Source organism: Xenopus tropicalis, chromosome 8 (assembly GCF_000004195.4).
Source record: "Xenopus tropicalis strain Nigerian chromosome 8, UCB_Xtro_10.0, whole genome shotgun sequence".
In the NCBI taxonomy this organism is placed as follows: domain Eukaryota; kingdom Metazoa; phylum Chordata; class Amphibia; order Anura; family Pipidae; genus Xenopus; species Xenopus tropicalis.
The window spans coordinates 38,541,698-38,563,581 of record NC_030684.2 but is presented as its reverse complement, the minus strand read 5'-3'; the positions used below and the strand labels follow the sequence as shown (position 1 = coordinate 38,563,581).

At 41.3% G+C, this 21,884-nt stretch overlaps 2 protein-coding genes across 2 annotated transcripts; one reads left to right on the top strand and one right to left on the bottom strand.

Moving 5' to 3' along the window:
- Positions 1-912: 912 nt before the first annotated feature.
- On the bottom strand, positions 913-12,629 carry trmt2b (tRNA methyltransferase 2 homolog B). The gene is made up of 13 exons (XM_002939204.5): positions 12,553-12,629; positions 10,213-10,400; positions 10,035-10,089; positions 9,839-9,958; positions 8,758-8,857; positions 8,579-8,649; positions 7,863-8,009; positions 6,822-6,916; positions 6,248-6,456; positions 5,731-5,832; positions 5,184-5,303; positions 4,715-4,814; positions 913-1,651 (listed from the first exon to the last, which is right to left on the bottom strand). Exons 1-13 carry the CDS (start codon positions 12,556-12,558, stop codon positions 1,525-1,527), a joined length of 1,440 nt encoding a protein of 479 aa, XP_002939250.2. The 5' UTR covers positions 12,559-12,629; the 3' UTR covers positions 913-1,524.
- Positions 12,630-15,241: 2,612 nt separating this feature from the next.
- Positions 15,242-20,148, top strand: tmem35a (transmembrane protein 35A). Its single transcript, NM_001097381.1, is given in 4 exon segments — positions 15,242-15,409; positions 17,337-18,895; positions 19,426-19,445; positions 19,791-20,148. Coding segments are annotated over 2 exon segments (489 nt in total). The 5' UTR covers positions 15,242-15,289; the 3' UTR covers positions 17,706-18,895; positions 19,426-19,445; positions 19,791-20,148.
- Positions 20,149-21,884: the final 1,736 nt, after the last annotated feature.

Sequence of the window (21,884 nt, the reverse complement as noted above, 5' to 3'; positions counted from 1 at the left end):
AAGTTTTAATGCTACGAAAAAATCGCAACATTTTGCGCAACTTTCGGAATGGCTACGAAAAAGGCGCGACTTTTCACGCAAGTTTTAACGCTACGAAAAAATCGCCAGATTTTGCGCAACTTTCGGAATGGCTACGGAAAAGTCACGTCAATTTTCCGAAAAATCGCAAAATACCGATCATTACAAAAAAAACGCAATCGGACGCGTTCGGCCCGTTCGTGAGTAAGTAAATGTGCCCCTAAGTGTGCAGGGAATTGTGGGATTTGGCAGATGCAGGATGTAGGCAGGCTGAGGACAGTCGACTACTGTTACATTTTATGTGAGTTTCAAAGTAGTCAGTCAGATCAGGGAGACTAAGCTTAGGTAACTGTTCCAAACCATATTATTACAAATCATGAAAAGGCTGCATTTTTAACTGATATATATTGCAAAGTTGCTTGAAATAATTTGTGTTGTGTTTGGGTGGAGTAACCTTTTAAGCCAGGGGCACCCAGACTTTGTCACCCTTTGATCTACTCTTGCCACCTGGCCTCCATCATGAGATCTACTACAGTTAACGTCTATCATTTGGCGCAATAAGCAAGAAAAAGTATTAATCCATGTTTAAAAAATACACATATCAATATATAAATGCAGCGCCAAATTCACATTTAATGCCCACATAACATTATTCAAGTGCCAACTTCAAATTTAATGTGAAAGGATTGTAGTAGTTTTTACTTCTCTTCTTCATGGCCCACCTTGTAGTCTGCACACAGAAACATATAAAGTGGGAACAAATATATACAGTGGCCCGGTGGGTATCTTCTATACTGGGATGAAACTACAATGACAGATGGCTTGAGCAGCCGCACTCAAAAGCTCCAGTATGCTGGTGGAAAAAAGAAGTGGCAGGATGTCATCCCACTGCATTCCACCTCGAGGTCTACCAGAAACTTTAAAGTGATCTACTGGTAGACTGCGATCTACCTTTTGGGCACCCCTGCTTTAAGCTATATTTTTCGATGTTATGGTTCAGTTAACCAACATGCTGCTTCATATGCAATGGTGGCACAATGCTGTAGCAGAATCCAGCAGAATAGCAAAAGGTGCCCTACAAATACTGTGCATGTGTTTAATATTGAATAGTGTTATGTGTATGTACAATAAAGGACATAACACAAACAAGAAAAAAAAGAGAGATGTCAGAGAAAGCTTCTCAAGGTTTTAGGTACTGGATATTTTGAAGAACTCATAGTTACTTTTTCCAGGTCATAAGCAAAATTTAAAAAAAAAAAAAAAGTGTCATTGCTTATTCTGTATCCAGTAAGGTTTTAGGAAAGGTCTATCAAAGTAGTTGAGATGCAGCTGTCTTACTGCAGGCCTTACTGGTATGTGTCCAGTGAGCGTAGAGTAAAGGAAATGATTGCTGAGAAGTAATCCAGAAATGGAAGAGCTGTGTTATTGAATTCCGAGAAACCACTAGGGCAATACCTGCAACATGGTGTAAGTTCTGTTTTATTCTCTTCATCATGGGATTCAATGTCATCGGGTAAGCAGAAGAGCAAGTTCACAGTGAGTTGTATGCGGGAACAGATCTACACCCAATGCTTCCTGTGGGACAAAGGCCTCTCCCAGAATCTTCTGCTCTAGTGATGGGGCACAGCACAGTCTAAATACAAAATATGGTAAAATAAAACTTGGAGTGAGGCCTAAAGCAAATCAAAAGATCCAGAAATAATTTTCAAGGGTACTTTAGAGGTGGGTAGTGGCCATGCAACTCCTTAAGAAATGGCCCTTTATAATGCTACAACATTTATCTTTTGGGAATAAAATAGCTATTTCTGTTCCTGGTCTTTGGCACCAAGGGCCTAGCTGTGGTAACAGGCCTTACTCCTCTGAATCCCGGGACTAAAACAATTGCCCAGAATAGCTAACTATACATAAGTAAAGCCATTCGTTTAAAAAGGTCACAAAACGAATGAGTCTTTGCCCGATTTGGCAACCCAACGTTTGTGTAGTCACTACCAAGAAAATATTGAGACTTACATGCACTTAATCATAGGCTACACAACACTTTGAAGAGAGCAACATTTAAAAGCACACCAACAAATGGAAACACTGTGTTTTTCCCCTGTGAATACTTTATGAATACTATACACTGGTTTCTTACACTCAAAAACAAAACAAAATGGACTTTTTATTGATGTAAGAGATAACCCAATGCTATGAACTTACCATTAATGTTACATGTTTTTCTATTGTTCTATCAATTTTTTTACTATACCTTCCATATAGATGTGACTTTGGGGGTAGTATATATACAGTGGCTTGCAAAAGTATTCGGCCCCCTTGAACTTTTCCACATTTTGTGACATTACAGCCACAAACATGAATCAATTTTATTGGAATTCCACGTGAAAGACCAATACAAAGTGGTGTACACGTGAGAAGTGGAACGGAAATCATACATGATTCCAAACATTTTTTACAAATAAATAAGTGGGGTGTGCGTAATTATTCAGCCCCCTGAGTCAATACTTTGTAGAACCACCTTTTGCTGCAATTACAGCTGCCAGTCTTTTAGGGTATGTCTCTACCAGCTTTGCACATCTAGAGACTGAAATCCTTGCCCATTCTTCTTTGCAAAACAGCTCCAGCTCAGTCAGATTAGATGGACAGCGTTTGTGAACAGCAGTTTTCAGATCTTGCCACAGATTCTTGATTGGATTTAGATCTGGACTTTGACTGGGCCATTCTAACACATGGATATGTTTTGTTTTAAACCATTCCATTGTTGCCCTAGCTTTATGTTTAGGGTCGTTGTCCTGCTGGAAGGTGAACCTCCGCCCCAGTCTCAAGTCTTTTGCAGATTCCAAGAAGTTTTCTTCCAAGATTGCCCTGTATTTGGCTCCATTCATCTTCCCATCAACTCTGACCAGCTTCCCTGTCCCCGCTGAAGAGAAGCACCCCCAGAGCATGATGCTGCCACCACCATATTTGACAGTGGGGATGGTGTGTTCAGAGTGATGTGCAGTGTTAGTTTTTCGCCACACATAGCGTTTTGCATTTTGGCCAAAAAGTTCAATTTTGGTCTCATCTGACCAGAGCACCTTCTTCCACATGTTTGCTGTGTCCCCCACATGGCTTGTGGCAAACTGCAAACGGGACTTCTTATGGTTTTCTGTTAACAATGGCTTTCTTTTTGCCACTCTTCCATAAAGGCCAACTTTGTGCAGTGCACGACTAATAGCTGCCCTATGGACAGATTCCCCCACCTAAGCTGTAGATCTCTGCAGCTCGTCCAGAGTCACCATGGGCCTCTTGGCTGCATTTCTGATCAGCGCTCTCCTTGTTCGGCCTGTGAGTTTAGGGGGACGGCCTTGTCTTGGTAGGTTTACAGTTGTGCCATACTCCTTCCATTTCTGAATGATCGCTTGAACAGTGCTCCGTGGGATGTTCAAGGCTTTGGAAATCTTTTTGTAGCCTAAGCCTGCTTTAAATTTCTCAATAACTTTATCCCTGACCTGTCTCGTGTGTTTTTTGGACTTCATGGTGTTGTTGCTCCCAATATTCTCTTAGACAACCTCTGAGGCCGTCACAGAGCAGCTGTATTTGTACTGACATTAGATTACACACAGGTGCACTCTATTTAGTCATTAGCACTCATCAGGCAATGTCTATGGGCAACTGACTGCACTCAGACCAAAGGGGGCTGAATAATTACGCACACCCCACTTTGCAGTTATTTATTTGTAAAAAATGTTTGGAATCATGTATGATTTTCGTTCCACTTCTCACGTGTACACCACTTTGTATTGGTCTTTCACGTGGAATTCCAATAAAATTGATTCATGTTTGTGGCTGTAATGTGACAAAATGTGGAAAAGTTCAAGGGGGCCGAATACTTTTGCAAGCCACTGTATACATATATATATATTTTAGACAAGCATGTTTGTTTTTGTTTCTAACTGTAAGAAACCAATATAAGGTATACACAAAGTTTTTTTGTTTCTGTGTTCCAGTTGGTTGTTGTGCTTTTACATGCAGCTCTCTTGAAAGTGCCTTGTGGCACGAGATGTGTAAGGCTGATTATGGACATGTAAACTGAATAAAGATGCTTTGTTTTTATATTGATGGCCTGCATGTTAGAACTTGCCACCCAAACCCAACTTTTCTACTGGTGAGAGATTTACTACATTCACTTTGGACTTTAGTTTTTCAACCCATGAGCAGGGCCAAATAGAGTGAATACAATCTTTGGCCCAGAGTCTGCAGCTTTTGTTGGCCCATATATGTCTGGAAAATCAGGATGTCAGTGGTGTTCAGTAACAATGCTTACTTACACTCCCAAATCATCATCTCAGTCATCATTATTGGGCCTAGAGAGATGCTGTCCCATGCTAAGTCCCAGTTGGCACAATGCAAATATCAATGGCAATGTATAGTGTTGAATGAAATAAATATGCTATAAATGTTTTGAGACTACTACAGCCCTTATAAATGAATTACTATTAATTACACGCTGTAACTTTAAGATTTACTAGTGTACAGATGGTATTTCTGATATTATTATTGATTACTGCCTGATCTGTTAGTAAAGTATATTTTTTATTATATATAAATTATTATTTTTATAGTGTAATATACATTTTGTGGTCGATGATAGGTTGTAGGGGAGAACACCATTACCGTATGTTTTATAAAAGGATGGCGACAATCGAGGGGAACTCACTCTGTAAGGTTCCTTGTGGCTTCTCCCTCAGGTTTACAAGTCACAAAAAGCAATGTCCTGATATCTTCACAGTTTCTAAGAGCCCGAACAACACGGGGGTCTGTAAAAGGTAAGCAGAGGTAAGCAGTAACCAAGCCACCGCTTACCTATAAAGGAAAATATGGACAGAAATTTTTTTTAGCAGACTTAAGGTATAGATTTCCAAATTACAGAAAGTTCCCTTATCCATAAAGCCCCTGCTGAGTGGTAATTTCACCTGTCTGGCTTGCCTTCCCTTTGAAGTAACTGCTATTTCAGTCCCTACCATGTGCATAGTGACAAGCAGATTGAACTCCTGTCACTGCACACATACATGAGGCTGTAGAGGGCCAAATGAGTGGTCCACCAGCAAGAAACAGCTGAGAGTGAGATTAGTTTAAGAGTGAAACACAGAAGTTATTCCTTTAAAATATGAAAATATAAATCTTACGAAGCCCAGCACGAGGAGGGTTGGCCACAGCTAGCACAGACAACTCTTTCTGTTTGTAACTCAATAGATTGGGCAACAGCTTCTCTGCTCTCCCAGATAGAAACTGGCAGTTCTCTATCCCTAACAAGAAGCAGACAAAAAAAGAGTATTAAAAATTAAATATCAAAAGTTCAAACAAATGAGTAATAACATTAAGCAGTGTGATATGTTTTCACCATGCTTTAGTGTCACCACAGACATTTTAAAAAAATCAGTAATGTACCAGGGCAAAGTACATGGCTTTACTTATGCCCTGGGAATTGACAGAACCCCACAGATGAAAAGTTTATCTTACCTGTCAAAGGAAAAGAAAAGTTAAATCACTGGGGTGTCAAAAGTTTGACCCAAAATTTAATTCCCCCAAGCGATTTAACAAAAACCTGCGAATACCTGATTGGAAATTAGGTATTTCACATAATTGTTCTGATTTTGGTGTTCACTGTTAATGAAGTTCATGAATGACTCCTAAAAATTTACTGGGACATTCATACAATTGCTCTCTACATACCATTGAAATCTGCATTCCAGCGAGCATCAAGCACAGCATCTTCTACCATCTCCACACCAATTACATTCTTGAAATATCCTGCCAGGGAAAGACCAATGGCGCCTAGAAACATACCCAAATGTCACCTTATAAGCATACATTCTGGTAAATTCCCAAACATAGGTCTTCCTTATACCTGTGAGTAACCTATGACTACCAGTTTGTAGACAGATTAATTTTAAAGATTAGTCTAAAAAAATGTAGTTACTTGTTTTAGTCAGTTGCTGACTTGCACAGGTAAGGATACAATGGCTGAGCAAAGTTTACACTCACTGAATCAATATCTGGATGTATAATGAAGGGGGAAACTATTCTGGATGATATGTGGGGTGATGTCTTCCACCTTTTTCAAGAAAGGGCAATTTGATGAACAACTTGTATTTATTATTGTTTAATTCAGTTTTGCCCATATTTTTGCTTAATTTGTATCTTGAAACTCTTTGCTGACTTTGTATTTATGTTGTTGGATGTCACTCACCAGTGCCACAACATAAGTCAAGCAGAGTGCCGTGAGCGTGGCGTTGAATCATATTCCCCAGGGCTGTGTACAAAGTCTCTGCTGCTGGAGTGTTGACCTGAAGAAAGCTTGTGGGGGAGACACGGAGCCTCAAGTCCAGCACCTGCTCAGTAAGGTGGGGGGAGCCATACAAAAGGCGGGGAGGTGAGGGTTGGTGTGTTTTAGGGTTGCTGGGGAATAGTGTCAGACAGCACAAGAAAGAGTAGGGTAGAGAGCGATACAGAGAGAGAGGGGAATTGTTTGCAATATAAAATTTATTTATTATGCATTTATAATATATTAGTTTTGCTAAAATCAATACAAACAGATAAGAAGGGGATTGTTAATAATCTGATGGTTTTAAGGGGCATAGATAGTTAGGGGTTGTAACGATAGTGGGTACGCGACAAATTTTGTACTGTAGCCCATGCCCCTGATTTGGGCCTACTTGTAACATTCTAAGGGGAAACCTATAATCTGCTTCTTCAAACAGTTGTCATCTTGTGGCTTTTAAATATTAATGGGCCAACTATGGGAGAATATTGACACATCTTACTTTTCCTGATAATAAAGTGAAGTGAGGTTACACTCAGATCCTGGACCCTGAGTAAAATAATCCTTAAGGGACTGTATGTGAGACAGAACTTCATTCTGACAGCAATGGCACAGACAGAATAACAGTATAACATGGAAGCAGGAAAGATGAAATATAAGACATGGTAAATATGCATATACATTGGAAAAGTGGGATGGGAAAAGAAAAAAAAAGAGAAAAACATTAAGTTACAGATGCATACATCTGATTAAACATTATTTCCTCAATAAATAATGAATAAACAATTATATTAAAGAAATAAACAGTACTCTCACTGCAAGCTGTATTGGTATTTTGGACAAGACAAACAGTTTGTTACCCACAATAAACTGTGAAACCCTGGGCAACAAAACATCCCTAGTTTCCTTCCCACCAGCAATAATGTAAACCACTGGTGGGGAAATCAGGTCTTGTGATTTCCAAAGCAGCACGTATGTTTTCCCACTGGCAATTTACATTATTGTAAATAATTAATTATTGTGTAGTAGTGGAGTCTGGGAAATAAGGTGACCAAACATGTATTAAAGTTTGTTTGTTTTTTTAAACTCATAATGTTTATTGAGTAATTATTATGTATTAAACATTATTGCATTTATAAAGAATAACTTTTGTATAGTTAAAGGAAGAAAAGTAATTATACGTGCATGGTTATGGAAAGTTTTAGTTATTTCACAAATTATCTGGATCTGGAGGTGTGGTATCCAGAGAAAGTTAATTAGGAAAATGAAAAAGGTTTATACATTGTCTGAGAGTTGTTTGTGGACGCACCAAAGTTTTGTACAGGCCAGATGGCCAGCAATCTTTTAGTACTGAATCATTAGATAGGGGTAGAATTTTTTTGTTTCTACCAGCATATCTGACAATTCAGCTATGAATGTTAGTGGAGTGTACATCTGGTGTGGATCTTTTCATAATTGTAAAGTGTATGGCCATCATTAAACTCTCTCTGCTTTCCAGATAATCTGTGCACCACCCACAACTCTACTACAAAGCTATTCTGACCTGTGGAAGGTCCTGGGGATGAAAGGTCACGATAGCCATGGTCTCTCCCTTCTTATTTGTACGAACAACAACATCGCGCCAGTGACCCCCATCATAAAAGAGAAGACATGGTGCCAGTGGGGACTGGTGGATAAAATCCTCATAGCACTGCAAAGAATAAATTGTAAACAATGAAATATTTACGTTACTCGCGGTGATTTGGCTTAATCGTGGGGAAATGTTCGCCACGAGTAATGTAATTTACAATGTAAGTAAAGGACTAGGCATTTTTGGAGAGATTTGTCATCCACAGAAGCAAATTGTTAACCCGGGCGACAAATCTCCTCATGTGTCATTGCTCTAAATGCAAACAGCTAAACTAAATCAGAAAAAGGGTCAAAGAAGTAATTAATCAGAACTGAATATAAACAGAGACATGCAATACATGCTCAACTGCAAGGTTATGCTTTAATTACAAAACCGAGAAGTATGGAGCTCATAAGCCTCAATTGACAAAACCTCTCTCTAAATTTTACATACAATTAATACTGGCTAACTATTACTACTTCTACTGTGAGATGCTTGTGTAGTATGGTTCACTCAACATTCAAACTGTATATTAACCTGGCTCATGTTCTGCCCTTGGATACTTTGTGATTAATAAACTTGAATTTGATTGAAAAAAAAAGAGAACTAAATATAGATAGATACTGGATTGTAAAAAAGGAAAATCTTACCCTTGCAACATGTTTGTGTTTCTCAGGGATATTGATAAGATGATCTGCCCGTACGCACACAATGTTTCTGTCTGGGACAACAAAAGTGATTATTCCCCACTTTAAATATGGAACACAGTTTACTGACTGATTTTACAGATACAATACAAAAGTATACAAAGACATATGGGGTACTTTACCACGGCCAGTTCCCACAAAGTTCCCCACTGTTTTAGGGTCTCCATCTGGACCACGGTTCACAGAAAAGGAGGATTTGTTTCGGTATCCATTCATTACAGGCTGTTGAGGGGACATGTACAAGCCATCAGTAAAGGATTAATTGTACTTCACTTTAAGGCTACTGCCATGACACTGGGCTGTTACTTGCCCTATTGTTTCAAAAAACAACCCATAAAGAAATGCCACTGCAGTCTACATCTCTACATACGAAGGTGAAAGTTACACAAGTTGAATTCTCCGCTAAAGTTTTTTACACCACCCCGAATATCATTGATATCAAAGGGACAGTTCAGTAAAAATGAAACTGGGTAAATAGATAGACTGTGAAAAATAAATGTATTTAGTTAATTAGCCAAAAATGTAATCTATAAAGGTTGGAGTGAGCGGATGTATAACCCAATAGCCAGAACTCAACTTTCTTATTTGCATCTCTCTAACCTCTTAGTTAGTCAGTGACTTGAGGGCGGACACATGGGACATAACATAAAAGCAGATTTAAAAGCAAACATTTATGTCTTTTGTGGACCCCCTCAAGTCACCTATTGGTTACTGACTGGTAACAAATTAGAGAGCTGCAAAGAAGGAAGTTCTGGGTATTACGTTAGCCATCCCTTCCAGTAGATTACAATTTGGCTAACTTAATACATTGGAAATATTTGTCATTTTGCACAGCCTATCTAATTACTCCCAGCACCCTCTAACAAGCAGCATCAGGTTGTATAAAACAAAAATATCTATAACTTATCACACAACATGATAACTTCTCAACTGCATTAGAACAGGTGAATGAGGCAAGTTTTGCATGCATTTTTAGTGCTCTTTGCTAGAATGGGGTCCATATCTAATGGCTGATGTAAGTAACTACCTTGATATATTCTTGGTGTCTGTCCAAAAAAGGAAAACTTCTATAATGGCGGCATGTGAAATGTTGTCTCTTTGGCACAGGGCAATATTAACAATGCAATATGGTAATTCAATAATATAATTCAATAGTTACCATATAGTCACCACCATTTTAACATAACAGAAGGGCACACTTACAGATGGAATGATGTCTTGCAGAGGGCAGAATAGACCATCACAATCAACGACCTTCCCTCCTCGAGCTCTCACATGTATGGTAATATCCCTAAGGGTGCTCCGCAATGCATTTAACTTATACTACAAAACAAAGAATGCCTTTATTTTTTTTTATTGCCTTTTTATAAAAAAAAAAACAAGGTAGGCCTCTGTTTACCTCTAACTGTTCCTTGTATCCCATCCTCCACAAAGGAGTGGCAACATCAGACAAACTGCAATATAAAACCCAATGAGGAAACATAGCAACCGAAACCTTTACAACCCCACTTTCATCACCTGAAACGAAAGTGGATATTCAGCCTACATTTGCACCTACTGAAAGAAAATTATCCTACCGTTCCTCCCAAGATGCACCAGGGTTGAAAGGGACAGGTTTCTTTTTTTTCTTATCCTTAAGATTCCTGCATCTCTGTTGAGTCTGCGATATTGAATTTGTTGATCCCAGTTGAGTGTGTGATAATGTACGTGTCATGCACCATGACAGGGGCTTATTGTGAATAACCCGAAACAACAGGGTATTCATCTAGAGAAAAAAGAAACAGTCCTCTGTTAGCAGTACAATTTTCTGTTTAAATCAAGAAATAATATCTATGCCCTAACATTTTAATTCTAATTAGAATGTCTCCACATTTAAACATGTACATTTTAAAACTAATCCCCAAACAAGGGGCTGGTTAAGCTGGTATTACCATTTATAGACTATACTCTATCCTTGCAGATACAAAGACCTGCAAAGCTACTTATCCCCATTCATCTCTTGGGCAATTAAACAAATTCTGCAGGATACCCCACATTTGATCCAACTATCTGGTGTTTTATTTTGAAATAATCTCCAGTCTAAAGTTTGCAGTGTACATTTAGTAACAGTTTTGCAGTACATACTGCTATTGCTCAATAACTCTTCGCACCTCTTCATCTGGGTGCTTTGGGAAAAAGAAACACAGCACTAAAGTGTATATGATGCCAAAGCTGGTTATACATGTACCAATAAAATCATACAAAACAAAGCAAGAACAAGTATTGGTATGTGTATGGTGCCCCACCAGGGTATGTGGAAATCGGTCAGTTCTGGAGTCATGTAGGTTTTAAAAGGTGCTGATGCACCATAACGGCTAGTTCATGGTGCATTGGCAGATCATTGCTCTGCATTATGCATGAGAGCAATAGGAAGGCATCCTTAATGTATGTCATCCCTCATACGCTCTTCAATTTCTTAATTTTCCAATTTCAAATTTCAATTTTAAAAATGTATAACTTTGTCTCTTAAAGTTACCAGAGGCAGCTTTTTGCAGCTCCTGGTAGCTGCCCACTCATTGCCATCTGAGGCAAGGTTGTCACTTTGCCTGATGGCAGGAGCAGCCAGTTATCAAAACACTCATGCCTTAAACTGGCCAGGATTGGAGCAGAGCGGAGGTTGGCCTCAATTTTATATACTGAGGGGAATGAAGATACTGCAGGGCCCATGTTATCCTGCATAAATGTATATTGTATGTAAAAATGTCATTATCTTTTAAGCCAGTCTGTGTGCCAGTGTTTTACATTTATTTGTGCATACCACTGCTATATAAAGTAGTAGCTGGCTTTCCCTTACTATTCTCTGCCCTGACTTTGGTTCTGACTGACTTTTAAGGGCTGTGGCACACGCTACGATTAGTTGCCCGTGACAAATCTCCGCAAAAATTTAAATCGCCAGTGGGATGGCATACGCGGCGCCGCGATCATGGAAGTTGCCTCTTGAGGCAACTTTGTAGATTGTGGTAAATCGCCGGTGCCGCGTATGCCATCACACTGGCGATTTACATTCTTGCCAGTGAGATGTCATATCAGGGAGATTAGTCACCCGCCACAAGGGAGATTTGTTGCGGGCGACTAATCTCAGCATGTGCCACAGCCCTAAGGGCAGGCCCGGATTTGTGGCGAGGCCACAAAGGCCCAGGCCTAGGGCGGCAAAAATGTAGGGGCGGCATGCCGCCCCGCCGCAATGAAATTGTGAAATTTTGCTCCCGTATGGAGCAATGGGGATTCCTCCCCACTTCTCCGTATCGGAGTTTAAATGGGCGCATGGTTTGTTTGCGCATGTGCGCGCAGGGAACAGGGGGGTGGCGCGAACGGGGGGGCGGCCTCGGGGCACCCGGATTTGAAATCCGGCACTGCCTAAGGGCTGTGACAGACGGGGGATTAGTCGCCGCGTGACAAATCTCCCTTGTCTTAGGCGCCTATTCTCCCCGAAATGCCATCCCACTGGCTAGAATGTAAATCTCCGGTGGGATGGCATACGCGGCGCAGTGATTTCCCGAAATCGCGGGCGACTAACCTCCCCGTCTGTCACAGCCCTAAAACAATGTAGTAGCTTAGGTGATTAGCAGACCTGCAAAGAAGCAGTCAAGGCAGAATTCTGCTACTTTGTTTCAAGGAACAGAACCAACAGTTTGGTTACAGAGAAAAACGCAGCTCAATTGCAATTACATTGATAAATAACTTAAGAATAATCAAAAACTAATTGAACGTACACTGGAAAGTTACCTATAATTATATTTTCTTCTATTAGGCAGAGTTGTAATTTTGGGCTTAAGGGTAGTTTTAGCTGTACGTGCACTGCAAAGTTATTCTGATTCTTATAATTTTATTGAAAGACCCATTGCCCCTGAGTGTGTGAGAATGAGAGCGACACTCACCCACATTGTATTAAGGGACACAGTGCCGCCCTGCCTGTGTGTCTGTACTCAGAGAACTTCCTATACTCCTATACGTGCAGCAACAGAGAAACGCTTGCACTGCCTACACTGCAGCTATTGATGTTAGGGGGCCCTCTGCAGGTCAGGAGGATTATCTGCACATTAAACTAAAAATGCAGAACAGATCTGGCCGAGTGGCTAAATTCTATGAGAATGACTGCAAGCCTAGAAGTATTTTAGGCACTGTATAATTTTATAGGCTGTAGGTGACATTGGCAAGGAGCATCTGGCAGTGTATCTGTAAAAGCTAAAAGACTTCAGCTAGTGGATCCCTTCCTTATTACAAGTGCACTTACAGGCACAGCATCAGTCTGTGAACTTGCCCAGAATGGATATTGGCGCCAAAATGCATAGTCATGTGTTCCTGATGATATCCACTCTGTGGGGGGCATTCACTAAAATTAGTATATCTTTTTTTTCACTAAAACTCAATATTTTTGAGATTTATTAAGCATACAAATCTACAAAAACCGCTAATAAAAAACGGTGCCATTTAAGGGTGGTGGCAGATGGGGAGATGTGAAAAATCTTCGTTGCTACGATTGACTAATCTCCCCGGAATACCATCCCACTGGCAAGAATTGGATGCTGAAGTCGCCCGAAGTTCCCTCTCAAGACAACTTCGGGCGACTTCAGAACATCGCAGCGACACATATGCCATCCCATGGGGAGATTAGTCGCTCCGCGACAAATCTTTGTTGCCGCGGGCGACTAATCTCCCCATCTGCCACTGCCCTAAGGTTGACGGCACACAGGGCTACTAGTAGCAGCTACTTGTCACGGCTACTAAATTAGACAATGCTGATCATTTACTGATAATTGTCTCTACATGTGTTTTCGCAGAGGCAATTCTCAGTATTGTCTATGGCAAGGTATTAGTAGCTGTGAAAAAGTTGCCGCGATTTGCCGAAGTCGCCGAAGTTTCCTCTTAAGGCAGCTTTGGCAAATCGTGGTCGCCCGCGGCAACGAAGATTTGTCGCTTGGCGACTAATCGCCCCGTCTGCCACTGCCCTAAAGTTGAAGACACACAGAGCTACTAGTAGCAGCTACTTGTCACGGCTACTAAATTAGACAATGCTGATCATTTACTGATAATTGTCTCTACATGTGTTTTCGCAGAGGCAATTCTCAGTGTTGTCTATGGCAAGGTATTAGTAGCTGTGAAAAAGTTGCAGCGATTTGCCGAAGTCGCCAAAGTTTCCTCTCAAGGCAGCTTTGGCAAATCGTGGTGCCGCGTATGCCAGGGACGGGCCAAGCTGACCGGGCTCCTTAGGCAACCCGGTCGTCCACTCCCCCCCCAACAGAGGTGCGAGGGGGGGCGCGATCTGAACGGTCATTGCCTCCACCACTAATGACAAGCGGCGGGGGCAATGACAGAGGAAGAGGACTAGGGGTAGGCAGGAGAGGCTCCTGTCTGGCACCCCCCAATCGTTGCGCCCTAGGCAGCTGCCTCTTCTGCCTACCCCTAGTTGTCGCGGCACCACTTATCTCCCCATGTGTCACAGCCCTTATAGGCACTTATAAGTGCTTCAATAGCTAAACATAGAGAGAAGGGCTGTGGGTACGTTTTTCAACGCAGGCTACTTTCTAGTATCTGGCTCAGCAACACAGGAGAAGTGTGGGGCAGCAGAGAATCATTAAGTTGACTATTAGACTCAGCAATATAGCATACAGTGAGCTGGTGAGCAAAAGGGATCATGGAACAGTAGAAGCAGGCCCACACTGGCAATATGTGGATTCTGCCAAATGCCAGTGGGGCTGCTGTAAGAAGCCATTGACAGTCACTATTTAGTGGGCCTACGGGGGTGTTGTTTGTGTTCTTGAAATGCCAGGGCCTATTTTGAATCCACTCATTTGGTGGTAGTGATCCTGAGGGCTGTAGTTCTGCAACAGCCATGCCCAAAATTACTTTTCCTATTTCTGAAAGGCACAAATAAGAAAGTGGCCTAATAAGAAACCAGCTTCAAAGCCATATTTTAGAATGACTAATGCCAATTGCTAATTAGTGATACTATTGTGCATGTCTTGATTGTTTCTGCTATACCAAGTACCAATGTTAGGGTTGGGGCTGAAATGGTATTTGTGTAATAAATGTGTACTACCAGGCTGCAGCATGGGTTTTTTAATATTAACACAGCATGCACAACCAACATGACCTCATTACTAATATGTGCAATAGTCTTTATAAGCCTGTCTGTGTGTTTCCATTACTATTTCTCCTTGCCGCACACCAACAGCTGCCTGCCAGGAAGTGCAACCGTGATGCTGATGCTGGAACAGAGCCTGTGCATATACTGCTGAGGAGAAGATGGTGCTGAAGGCGAGATGCTGATTGGCCTAGCTATAAAAAAAAGCTGGGGAGGCGGGACAAACATCAGCCGAGTAAGGGGTAAACGTTTCAAAACATGTGGGCATTTCAAAGGTAGAACTGATATTGTCAGTCGGCCCCAATTTATTATGAACCGTAAAGACAGTAAAAGGAAGAGTGCTATATCTGCCTCAGTAGCACAGGTATTCTCTGGCTAAGCACAGGGCAGAAGGGTTGTGACGGAGCCGAGCTCTTTAGGACCGCGCAGGCGCCAAGCCTGTATCCAGCGAGGCACAGAGCCCGTGTATATTAGAGGAGGCAGAACAAAAGGAGCCTGACAGTGAGTAAGGGCAGCAAAGGAGCTGTTCCATGGCGTCTCCGCGAACTGTCACCATAGTTGCCCTTTCTGTGACTCTGGGGCTTTTCTTCGTGTTTATGGGGACCATTAAGTTGACTCCCAGGCTCAGCAAGGATGCATACAGTGAGATGGTGAGAGCAAGGGGATGGGATCATGGGAGAGCTGTTCCAGGGGGGTGCCCTGCATGGAAACATCCATAAGCAGATATATACAACACCAAATCCATATGTTTGGCAGAGATGTGTTCAGTTTCTGGATCCATTTATGTTGGAAATCTTCATGCTGGCATAAAACCATTGTGTGTGTCTCTCCTTGGTTGTTACCCTGTGCCAGCCAGGGGCCAGTGTTACTGCTGCTGAAAAGACATTTGCCTTGTCCCCCAGTATCTTACAGGCCCCTTGTGGGAAAAATATGTCATTGTGTAAAACAAAATATGGGATGTTTAACATATCAGATGGATCCAACCAGCCCTCTAGCTAATGTTGCACTGCAACTCCCAGCATTGGTCTGGCCTTGTCCCCTGGCATGAATCTTGCCTGTGTATATAATAATTTGTGCTTGTTTATGTTAAGTTTTTTGGCATTTTTTTATATATTCTATTCCATCCAGCACAATTAGAGGAATCTCCTTATTCTATTTCAGTCTGTGGAGCTGTCATGTAAGACTTTGTACCATGTATTGGGCTTTTGCACCCAACTGTATATTGTTCATATAGATGTGATTCTCTTTTGCATGTCCCTGAATGCCTTATTGCTCTATGTGCTTTCTGAAATCCTGTGATCAAGTGTATGCCGCACAGCCTCTGTTTATATATAGAATCTCGCCATAGGGAATCTGATTAGTAGCAAGAGCCATATTATATGGAGCAGCACCCTGCAACACTGCTCAAACCAGTGCTTTATTCTTACAGGATGGGGAAATAAGATTTAACCAAAAGAGGGAACTGCCGTATATCAGCATATGATAAAAATCATTGTTTCACGAAATGTGTGCATTTTAAGCTCCTAGACAAAAAAAAACTGATACCCTCATTCTCTGCATTAACAATGAGCTGCTTTCCAAATTTGTAATAAGATAGTGTCCCTGATATTGTGTTTGCACCATGCCAGCCTTCATTCCATCCTTCCCCCAACTCATACCTCTCCCCTCCCCCATTACATCCCATTGTGCTGCCTTTCCCTGAGGTCTTGAATAAGAAAAGGGAGGAAGGCAAATGATTTTGTATTACCAGAAAGCAATAGAAACAGCACTCAGAGAGGTTCAGGGCCTAAGCCTTTTATTTCAGGCCACGGCTGGCTTGTGCAGTAACATTCAAGAGAATATTTGTCAATAAGCCCCATATAAATACACATCATTTTTTGGGTAGAGGCAGATTGGGTTGATCAGTTTTATTGGCTTTCCTTTTTAGCCTGTCAGTGTAGATGTGATCACTCCCAAGCACAATCAGAAGAAGTATTATGGGCCAACAATGGGAATAGTTATCATGTAAAGTAACTAGAAATGGCATAATGTATGGTGTATGGATAAACATTTTTACTTCTGGAACACATGGTTTCCCTAAATGGAATACAATTGTATAGACAAAGAGGTAAAGAGTGGCTGAATGCTAGTTTTAATACTGTGCACTGGCTAATGTACCTCTTAAGCTGGCCATACACACCCCAACCTCGTTTCGTACATTATTCAGTGCGTGTATGGTGACTTGGCAAGGCTACCGATATCGCAAAAGGCTGCGGATATCGTTCGACTCACTGATCAGGTGGGTTAAAAGATTTTGATCGGGCGCCTGAGCAAAATCTGCCTTCAGGGCTGAATTGGCAGAAGGAGGTAGAAATCCTATTGTTTCTACCTCCATATTTGACGATTCAGCCCTGAACAACTGTGGAGGGTGGGAACGATTTTTTGTTGCACAAAAGATCGAAAATCACTACATGTATGGCCACCTTTAGACATCCTGTTTGTGAACCCTCCTTCAAAGACAGATACAGATAAAAGAAGTGTGGGGAATTAATGGAATGACTGCCGTTTGGCTTATAGTCTTGATTTCTTTTTTTTCAGAAACGGGCATATAAAAGTTATGTGAAAGCCCTACCGGCACTAAAGAAGATTGGCATCTCGTCTGTGTTTCTTCGTAAGGCAATAGGTTCCCTTGAGCTGGCTTGCGGGATTGTTCTAACTTTAGTCCCTGGGCGACCTAAAGATGTGGCCAACTTCATCCTCCTCCTTCTCGTCCTCATTGTTCTTTTTTTCCATCAGCTTGTTGGAGATCCTCTAAAACGGTATGCTCATGCCCTGGTTTTTGGAATTCTCCTGACCTGCCGTCTTCTAGTATCTCGCCAGCCCGAGGAAGAGTTCCCAGAGAAAAAATTATCACGGGGCAACAATGGAGCACATTCACGAGAACCCATTAAGATGAAGGTGTCTTAAAATGAATCCATTCACTGGGGGGGGGAGGGTTATAAAAAATGGAAACTCCAGAGAATATTCTCCCAGACACTCCTATCTTCCTGAGATTCAATACATTACAATACAAAAACTAGCCCCTATCATCTAAACTTGGCATGTTGTTCTGAGAAGCGTGGTATCCATGGAAAGATTATACATTATCAGCTAAATGTGCAAGTTTCAAGATGGTTAAAGGTTAATTCATCTGAGGACGATCAAAAGAACAAGCAGTAAGGAGATACTGTGGGCATTACATGAACGGCAGCAGCAATTGCACCAAAACTCTGTTGGACCATATGAAAATTAAATCTGCGAAAACAAAAGCCCCCAAACTAAGCAAAGACCCTTTTATGATAGTGTACAACTATTTATTTATGTATTTTTTTGTTTGTGTTTAATGTTTAAATAAAACAAGTAAACTCAGTGTCACTTTGAATTGAAACCTAGTTAGAATCTCGGGATTCTGGCAAATGCCAGTGGCTACATCCATTATCAGGGAAATTTTAGTTTACAAGACACTATTACTATTGGCATCAAGGGCAGAGAGATTTTTATTTGTGGGGGAAAAGTCTGTTTGAGCTTGAGCTACTTCAGTGTCGACCAACTTATCTGATATGAGCCAGACTGTATTAAAAAGTTGATTTCATACAAAAACTCTGTGGAGCCATTGGCATTTCTGGGACAAAAATCCCTTGAAGGTGTGCCTTCTGATCCTCAATCCTGACACTGCTAAGTGAATAGTGGAGGACATTTAACAAAGCTGTGCAAGATATATATTTGAAAAATAACTTACTGACGGAATGATTGCTTTTATGAATACAATTGTACAAATGAGTCATACGAATTAAGAACAGTCTGCCAAAAGAATACCTGCTACATGTTAAAGCTACAGACTCCCAATGTGTAGAAACAAATGTACAGATACAATGAAACACAAGTGGCATGCATACAGCAAACATTTGCTCCTTGTACTTGTTTCTGCACATTTAGGTGACCCTTTTATAGCTTTCCACATTCAATTGCTTCATATATATCCCATTCCTGCCACCATATGACCTCTGCTCTACAGCCTTATCTGCTGCTTCTAATGCTTTTCTGTTACACCCAGACCTCCATGCTATGTTTTCTTTTCCATTGTACAGGGTTTACTAGTAATATGTTTGCATAATGAGTCCACCCTTAAGGTGCCCATACACTATAAGATCTGCTCGCTTGGCGATGTCGCCAAGCGAGCGGATCTTCACCCGATATCCCCACCTACAGGTGGGCGATATCGGGCAGCAAGTAGCTTAAAAAAAAAAATAATCCGATCGTTTGGCCCTGGGGCCAAACGATCGGATTACATTTGCGGCCATGGGGCAGTCTGTTCTGACTGGATTTTCTAACCTGGCCGATCGAGATCTGGCCAGGCCGCTTGGTTCTGCCCATACATGGGCCGATTAGCTGCCGAATCGGTCCAAGGGACCGATATCGGCAGCTATAATCGTCCCATGTATGGGGACCTTTAGGGTGAAGACAAACGGAGCTATTAGTAGTAGCAGCTACTTGTCATGGCTACTAAGATAGAGACAGTTATCAGTAAATGATCAGCATTGTCTATGTGTGTTTTAGCAGAGGCAATTCTCAGTATTGTCTATGGCAGGGTATTTTCTGAAATTAAGTAGCCATGAAAAAATAGCTGCTACAAGTAGCTCAGTGTGTCTTCACCCTTACAAGCATTAAGCTGGCCATACACGTGGCGATCTCACGATGTTTCGTACGACCGTCGGTCGCACAAAACATCGTCAGATCCGCCACACACCATTCAGGGCTGAATCGGCAGGTAAGGAGGTAGAAACAATAGGATTTCTACCTCCTTCTGCCGATTCAGCTCTGAAGGGAGAATTTTGGTCAGGCGCCTTCTATGGCGCCCGATCAAAATTTTCTAACTTGGCCGATCGGCGAGCCGACCGATTTCAGCAGCTTCCTGCGATATCGGTCGGCTCGCTGACATGCCATACACGCACCGATTATCGTACGAAACGAGGTTTCGTACGATAATATCGGTGCGTGTATGGCCACCTTTAGACTTAAAGTTGGATATTTATAAACAAGTGAAATAGAGTTCAACTCAGTTCATGAGTGGGACATTTCACAGCTCTTTATTCACTAGTACAGGTATGGGTTCCCTTATCTATAATCCAGAAAGCTCCATAGAGCTCCCATAGAGTCCATTATAAACAAAGGAATTTAAGGGGCATATTTATCAAATGGCAAACTCTCACTTTTAAAAATCCCATGTAAAGATTAAGAGAGAATTGTGAGAACTGTTTCAAGCTTATAATATGATATGTCCCAAATGAATCCAAGACACAGAAACTGGTTCTACTGCAGTGTCCTGCCAATATGATCATTTCATTTTAAAATTAAATATTAATCTTTTCTATGCTGTCTGTGTGGTCACCTCTTGTGCTTTGCTTACTACATTAATAACAGGAATGCTTCATCTCTACAAAAGTGGAGAAAGCTCTTTTTGGAGTAAATTTTTTTGGAGTAAAATTTTCGTAAAATACTTTCTCTATATTCACAAACAGTAATCTGCCTAAATTCCGACACAGTTTTTGGTAAAAGAATCAGCATGGCTTTTTGCAGGACAAGTCATGTCAGGCAAATTTAATTGCTTTTTATGATGAGGTCAGTAGAAGCTGGACAGTGGCAAAATCCAAATAGATCACTATTTGGATTTTACCAAAGCATTTGGTACAGTGCCCCACAAAAGCTGCTTTCTATGATCTGTTGGTCTTAGTGAAGTCATTTGCACATGGATAGAAAACTGGCTACAGGATCGGGTAGAGAGTGGTTGGAACATTCTCTACTTGAAGTTCTTAGTAGGGTCCATCAGAGTTCTGTATTGGGACCACTTTTACTCAGTTAATGACTTAGGGGAGGGTATTATAAGCAATAGGTCAGAGTGTGCAGATGACACAAAATTCTGCAGCCCAATTAATTCTATCCAGCATGTGGAACCTTTGCAGCAAGATATTAACAACCTTGCAATCTGGGCAGCTAAGTGGCAGATGAGATTTAATGTAGATAAATGTAAGATCATGTACCTGGGATGTAAAAATAAGTAGCCACTTATACCCTTGATGGGACTGCACTAGGCAAATCCATAATGGAGGACATAGAAGTCCTTGTAGAAAATAAACCTCGCTGTAGGAAGCAATGCTAGGCAGCAGTGACAAGGGCAAACAAGGTTTTGTGCTGTATTAAAAAGGGCATAGATGCACGCTTTACAGAGTGGTGGTAAGGCTGTGCAGTTTTGGTGTTCACTGCAAAAACGAGATATTATTGTGTTAGAGAGGGTTCAGAAAAGGAAAACTAAGCTGATAAAGGGTATGAAAAGTCTCAGTTATGAAGAAAGACTGGCCAAGTTGGCATTGTTTATGCTGGAGAAGAGGTGCTTAAGGAGTTTAATGAACCCCCTATAATATAAAACTATGTTTTAATATATAAGGGGTCATATAATAATCTCTATAATCCTTTATTTACTAGTAGGTCCTTCCAGCACATACTAGGGCACCCATACAGATTACAAGAAGGAGGTTCTGTCTGAATATGCGGAAAGGGATATTTTACTGAGAGAGCTGTGAAGTTGTGGAATTCTCTCCCTGAATCAGTCGTACTGGCTTTTTAGCAAGTGAGGGAATACAGGGTTATGGTAGATAGCTCTTAGTACAAGTTGATCCAGGGACTGGTCCGATTGCCATCTTTGAGCCAGGAAGGAATTTTTTCCCCCCTCTGCAGCAAAAGAGAGAGGCTTCAGATCAGTTTTTTGCCTTACTCTGGATCAGCTAGCAGTTAAGCAGTGCCACTGCCATCAGGTAGAAAACGGCAGTAAATGCTCCTCTCGTGCTTTCTCTGGTTCACTAGTAACTGGATAGTCTGGAGTAATGCTAATTTCTGCCTTGTGTTGTCAAACCCTTTATTTGTCTGTATGGCCTTCCTAAGATCTTTAGGGAACATTAGGCAGCCATTGTTGCCTAATGGCTATGTGTGCAAAAAATATTCTGTGTGTGTACATCTTAAACTTGTGAGCCGGGCCAAGCCAGCTGTGTGCCTTACGCAACCTGGCGCTGTTCCAGTGTGTTGCTCAGGTAAGAATGTATACACAATTTTGTA